This window comes from Laccaria bicolor, genomic scaffold (assembly GCF_000143565.1).
Source record: "Laccaria bicolor S238N-H82 LACBIscaffold_23 genomic scaffold, whole genome shotgun sequence".
Classification (NCBI taxonomy): domain Eukaryota; kingdom Fungi; phylum Basidiomycota; class Agaricomycetes; order Agaricales; family Hydnangiaceae; genus Laccaria; species Laccaria bicolor.
The window spans coordinates 510634-517437 of record NW_001889894.1 but is presented as its reverse complement, the minus strand read 5'-3'; the positions used below and the strand labels follow the sequence as shown (position 1 = coordinate 517437).

Genomic DNA, 6804 nt, shown 5'->3' with positions numbered 1-6804 from the left:
CGGGAAGGGGGATGAATAGAGAAGGGGGAAGAGGGAGGGGAGGGACAGGGAAGGGGAGGACAAAGGAAGGGGGAGAGAAAAGGAAGGGGGAGGGAAAGGGAGGGGGCTTGTCGACGTCAACGGTTGACGTGGTTGTCGTCCTCAGCGTCCATCGACGTGTGGTGTTGTCATCGGTGTCCGTCGACGTGTGGCGTTGTCATCGGCGTCCGTCGACGTGTGGCCATCGATGTCGTCCATTGACGTGTCATCGTCGTCGTCCATCGTCGTCATCGTCTGTTGACGTGTTGTCATCATTGTCGTCCGTTGACGTGTGGCTGTCGTCGTCATCGCTGATGTGTTGTCATCGTCATCCGCTGACGTGACGTGTCATCCGCTGACATGTTGCCATCGTCGTCTGTCGGCGTCAACATTCATCAATGTGTCGTCATCCATTGACGCATGGCCATTGTCGTCATCACTGACGTGTCGTGTTGTCATCGTCCATTGTCGTCCATTGACACGTGGCCGTCGTTGTTGTTCATCGTTGTTGTCTGTCGATGTGTCGTCGTCCGTTGGCATGTGGTCGTCGTCCAATGGAGTGGTGGTGTGGTGATGTGGGGATGAGTGTCATCAATGATGGTGGTGGGTGAGGAAGAAGAGGGTGGGTGTGGATGGTCGTCATCCGTTGGTGTGTGGTCGTCGTCCAATGGAGTGGTGGTGTGGTGATGTGGGGATGAGTGTCGTCAATGATGGTGGTGGGTGAGGAAGAAGAGGGTTGGTGTGGATGATGCCAAATCAAATGTCGGTGTTTGCCAAGACTTGTTTAGGAAAGCCAGAGGCGACGATGGGTTATATATTATAATGTTACATATATTTTAAACAGTCAGATGGCCCAGTGGTAATATTGCGCCTTTGTGATCATGTGATTTGTGAATGCCTGGGTTCAATCCTTGCCCATGTCTTTATTTTTATTAGTATAATAATAACAAGGGTAATACTCATGTTCTGAACAGCATTAGTCAGTTCTGTTCAGCGTCACTCAGCATTTCAGTTGCTCAGCGCTGAGTAACTCTGAGTGAGGCCATTGCTGAGCTGCTTTCCAGCCAAAATGGCTGGGAAAGGAGGTATATTAATTCTGATCAGTGCTGATCAGAAAAATCCTCTTGCCGATCAGCACTGATCAGAACATGTGGGGGAGAGACAAGACCTCCTAACACATCATGAGAGAGGCATGAAAGACAAAAGACACCAGAAGAAGCACAAACCTCAAGGTCAAAAACAGAAGCCTGAAAACGCACCACATCCTGCCAAATACCATGACTGGCTTACTCCTTTGTGCTGGATGCATATTGTCATTGTTGTAAAACAGGTTGGCTGGAAGATGGGAGTGTCAGATATTGCAAAGGGGTTGAGAAAGTGAGATCCAGTTACCTTTGAGAAAATCAGCCGAAATACAATTGAGGGATGGATTGACCATGGTGGTGAACCCTCTCCATCCATTGCTCCCTCTCCATCCATTGTCCCCCCTCCCTCCATTGTCCCCCCTCCCTCCATCAATCCCTGCCACTCTCTCCCCCTCACACTCTCCCCCCTCACTCTCCACCACAAACACTCCTCTCAATCACTTCTCCCTTCAATATTTAATGTAGTAAAATATATATATGTAAACATATTCAATACATTTTTAATTCTCCCTGTTCAGTTATTAGTATGGAATAAGTGTAAAAACAACTGTAGAACTGATGATGTGGACTTAGATAAGTCTGGAATTATGAGTCCATAAAGTTATTCCATCTGGATTCCACATGGAAAAAGTATGGAATCCATCTGGAATTTGTCCAGTCCACCCCCCATTCCATCCATTCCATATGGAATAACCCAGGGAGGGTAAAGTACAGCAAGATGCTGGTGCAAGTTCATGGAAGACACTCTGAGAGAAACAGAAGGATTTGAGGGTGCCACCTACAGCCATGATGGAATTTTATAAACTCAAAAAGGAAATTTTCCTTATAGGGTAAGCCATATTAAGATTCTTTTCCTCCACTAGACCCATTCTGCTATATAAGGAGATAAGCTGACAAATAATCTCCTTATATGGTTACCTCCTTGGCTCTGTCTCACTCTGCATCACCTTCAAATGTTAGAAACAGCTATTGAACTTTCTGCTAATAAAACTGACTCACTCATGTTGCTGAGCAAGTCAATAAAAGACTGGCATGGAAAATGTTACTGTTACTTGCTCCAACAAATCCCTGTTCCTGCTCTGCCTAATAGCACACCCCCCTGTACAGGGCAACAGTGTTACATTTATAGTTGATTGATGAAGCAGGAAAGGGTCAGGGTTAATCAATGGAATCTATCAGCCATTCCATGGAATCCATCTAAAATTCCTGGAATCCACCCCCTTCCATGCATGCCATATGCATTAAGCTGGGGAGGAGCCATGAACTTATATGAAACCATAACATCCTTCAGTTCATTTCTTGTTGTTTTGCAACCAGTCTCTGAGGAATCCCAGGTTTTGAGTTCTTTGTTGATTCAGCATTGAAGGGACTTGTCAAACCCAACACATTTCATCACCCAGAGGTGAACAACCTATAAAGAATCACTGCCATGAGAATAGATATGAGATACAAACTCTTCTTCACCAGTCAAATGCTGCCTGTATATCACCAGCAGTCACTTTCCCCTTGTACTCTCCTGAATCCCAGACCTTCTCCAGCTGCTCTTCTGTTGGAGTGTGAATGTTATGCTTTTTTTGAGTGAAAATACATAAGTGAACACTGGACCCCCAGCCTTCTTGAAGATCATGTGAGCCCAAATTTGTTGCTGTCTCCAGCTGAAGTTTGTCAATGGTGGGCCTTGGAGGCAGACCCAACCTGAGCGAACTCTATACACAAAGTTGAGGAGATGACAAAGAGGTTGAGTCTTGGTGCAACATTCATCATTTTGTTTGTGCCTGTATATTTGTTTTGGTCAAGCTGATATTTGCCACTAGCCCAAAATGAAGAAACAAGAAGATCTCATGATGGATCCTGGAGTAACCAGTAAATATCTCCTTGCTGGCAGAATTCATTTTTTAGATCTCAAGCTTGAGGATGAACTCAAGGACATCATGGTTTCACATAAGTTCATGGCAATGAGGTATGGTGGCAGTGTGCAAGAGACCACTCCAAATATACCAAAGGTGAACTTTGACAAACATGGTTTTGACAACTTCATGTACTGCAATATGGACACTCACTCAATGGCACCAGAGATTCCAGGGGCTGGTGGCCTTCTTTTCAACCCTGATCATGTACCAGGTTTTACAGGAATCAAGTACCGACTTGTGTGATGTTGGCATTGAGAATGCTGATACAGTTGCAATGATGTAAGAGTCTTTGAACATACCCAGTTCAGTAGACTAAAAGTGCACATGCATCGAGTCTGAACACAGGACTAAGGCCTTGGAGCTGGCAGCAGTATGCACTGTAACATTATACTTGGAACCTATCTAGGATTCACCCGCCATGAAATAGAGTACAAAGAGGCTCTAGAGTAAACCACCCAATGCAGGGACAAGATTGCATTACTACCAAGGGTTTAGAAACATGTAATGGATTTTTAATATGGAAACTCAGACTTTTATCTTGCAATAAGACTACCAAGACTTCTAGAGGATAAATTGCATGTGGACATTATGAAATAATGTTCTACTACTAAAAGGACTATACTGTAACTATGTAGTATATGTATGAGGACCAAGTGTGGCTTGCAGCCATGTAAAGTGTCAAGTACAGCAATTCCCACATACACATCAAAGAGTGATGCATAAAGTGCGCACCTGGAAAGACATTAGGTGATCCATCCTTGAGACCCCCTGATAACTAAGAAAGTCATTTGAAGTCCTTCGGAGTGCCATCCAATCTCCATATGAGAAATAAAGAAGCTGGCAGCTTGCTGCATATGTACTGGCTGGCCCATCACTAAAATGACATGATACATCAAATTGGTAACTGAGGCCAAGAGAAAGAAGCATGAGGAACTGGTCCAGACTAAAGATAATAAAAAACTGGACTATTCTGTGAATGCATCAAATACTGATGCATTCACAAAAGAAAGATACCAACACTACAAAAACCAGTCAAAACACAACTGGTGTATGAATTCCAGATGATGAAGAGCTGTTTACTGGAGTGAGAATATATCAGAAAGGCAGACCACAAAGCTTTCTGATGAAAAAAGTGAATACTGCAGAGTTTTCTAATGAAAAAAGGGGATACTACACAGAATTGTAATAGAAAAAGCGGACACTACACAATTTTCTAATCAATAAAGGGGACACTACAAAGTGTTATAGTGTCCTAACTTTCCCCTTGAACAGCATCTGACAGTAGCCCCAACAGCTGGCAAATCAATCACTGAGATGTTGTTGAAGGAGATCATGTTGAGGTGTATGGTCAGACAAAGATGGACAGAGATGACTACCCAGGGAGATGCAATGAATGTTGGACAACATGACTGAAGCTAGCCAAGGGAACAATTAGAACACTTGGTGGTCAGTCAACACACAATTTGTGTATGGATTCTAAATGATGAAGAGGTCTTTGGCTGGAGTCAGTTTCTCTGAAACATTAAGCTATATTTCTAGGAAGCTGCAGGATATCAGAAAGGCAAACAACAAAGTTTTGTAATGAAAGAATTGGACACTGCACACATTTCTATTGAAAAAATCGGACGCTATACAGTTTTCCAATGAATAAAGTGGACACTACACAGTGTTGTAATGAAAAAAGCGGACACTACAAAGTGTTGTAATGAAAAAAGCAGACACTACACAATGTTCTATGAAAAAGTCGGACACTACACAATTTTCTAATGAATAAAGCGGACACTACATAGTTTTTTAATGAAAGAAGCGGACACTACACAATTTTCTAATGAATAAAGAGGACACTACAAAATGTTGTAATGAAAAAAGCGGACACTACACAATTTTTGAATGAAAAAAGCGGACACTACACAGTTTTTTAATCAAAAAAGCGGACACTACAAAGTGTTGAAATTAAAAAAGCGGACACTAAAAAGTGTTTTAATGAAAAAATCGGACACTACACAATTTTCTAATGAATAAAGCGGACACTACGAAGTGTTGTAATGAAAAAATTGGACACTACACAATTTTCTAATCAATAAAGCGGACACTACACAATTTTCTAATCAATAAAGCAGACACTACAATGTGTTGTAATGAAAATAAAGCGGACACTAAAAAGTGTTGTAATGAAAAAATTGGACACTACACAATTTTCTAATGAATAAAGCGGACACTACACAATTTTCTAATGAATAAAGCAGACACTACAATGTGTTGTAATGAAAAAAGTGGACACTACACAATTTTCTAATCAATAAAGCGGACACTACAAGGTGTTGTAATGAAAAAAGCAGACACTACAAACCAAAGTGATATTATGTAATGACTTTCCCAATTGGGAAATATGCGAACATCATCATTAACAATGACAACACCCTGCTAGCCATTAACTCTTCTGGCCCAAAAAGCGTGGGAAACAGTTCCCAACCTAATTGTGCACTGTGCTTGACATCATGTGTGTCAGAAAAAAGTGTAATGCCTTTCTTAATTAGGAAATGGCCCAATTAGGAAATAGTGCACACATCATCACTAACAATGACCACACCATGCTAGCCATTAACTCTTCTGGCCCAAAAAGCATGGGAAACAGTTACCCACCCAAATGCACACTGTGCCTGACATCAGGTGTGGCAGAAAAAAGTGTAACACTTTTCCAAATTAGGAAATGGCCCAATTAGGAAATAGTGCGCACATCAATGCATATACTACACATGGGTCAGACCCATTGGTAAATATCTGTCAACAAACATCTCAATGAGGGTATTCTGCCTACAAAATAATAGGTAAATCCCCTATCCCCTATATTAAAAAAATCCCAAGGTTTTCTCTTAAATATAGGACCCCAGACACCCCTTGTGGCTGAAAAAATATATCCTTAGTCAACCCTAGCTGCAAAATATATCCCAAGTCCATCCCAGACAAGAAATATATTTCTACATTGTGACAGTCACAATTCAGGGTCCAGCCATAGGAAATATATTTTGGGGTGTGTGACACACTAGAAATATATTTAGTGTGACATTGGACAACAAAATATATTTAGGTAAAAGTGGAGATATACAAGCCCAGAATATATACAATATAGATATACACCCCGACATTTAGTCCTGTAGTATTCATGGAGTTTGCAAGACTAATAGTCAGTTGTCAGTGGGTGACTGAAGTGATATATCATGTCTTAGCAGAGGCCATGAGGGGGGAGACAGAGTTGGGGACTCACATTGGTTTGGGCTCATCTTGTCTTTTGTTCATGGGAGGTCATCTTCATATGTGAGTGCCTGAATCCCTCTGTAGGCAGTGGTCATGGTATATGGTAGAGAATGTGTCTGTGTCAACAAGGACACTTGGACATGGATCAAATTCAGATTGAATCAGTACTTTCACACACCAAAATCCAGGTTGAATCAGCACTTAAATGCATCAAAATCTAGGTGGAATGAGCATTTCTATTACCCAAAGTCTCGGTTGAATCAGCACTCCCATTATACAAAGTCTAGGTTAGCTCAAAGCTCTCAATGTCATAAAAGTAAAAGCTAAAGGTTGAAACAGGCTTTTGAAATGGCTGTCCACAAAAATTCAACAAAAGTTGCTTGTGAATTGTGATATGAAGCTATCAATACAAGATGCCAGTGTAAGTTCATGGAAGACACCCTGAGACAAACAGAAGGATTTGAGGGTGTCACCTG

At 41.7% G+C, this 6804-nt stretch overlaps 2 protein-coding genes across 2 annotated transcripts; one reads left to right on the top strand and one right to left on the bottom strand.

The window, feature by feature from the left end:
- Positions 1 to 1149: 1149 nt before the first annotated feature.
- Positions 1150 to 1456, bottom strand: LACBIDRAFT_303268 (uncharacterized protein; the record flags this gene model as incomplete). The annotated part of the gene is made up of 3 exons (XM_001883885.1): positions 1150 to 1189; positions 1245 to 1353; positions 1411 to 1456. The coding sequence occupies 3 exons, from the start codon at positions 1454 to 1456 to the stop codon at positions 1150 to 1152; spliced, it is 195 nt and encodes a 64-aa protein (XP_001883920.1).
- A 1527-nt stretch (positions 1457 to 2983) lies between these two features.
- On the top strand, positions 2984 to 3747 carry LACBIDRAFT_329786 (uncharacterized protein; the record flags this gene model as incomplete). Its single annotated transcript, XM_001884000.1, has 2 exons — positions 2984 to 3310; positions 3709 to 3747. The coding sequence occupies 2 exons, from the start codon at positions 2984 to 2986 to the stop codon at positions 3745 to 3747; spliced, it is 366 nt and encodes a 121-aa protein (XP_001884035.1).
- Between the last annotated feature and the right edge of the window lie 3057 nt (positions 3748 to 6804).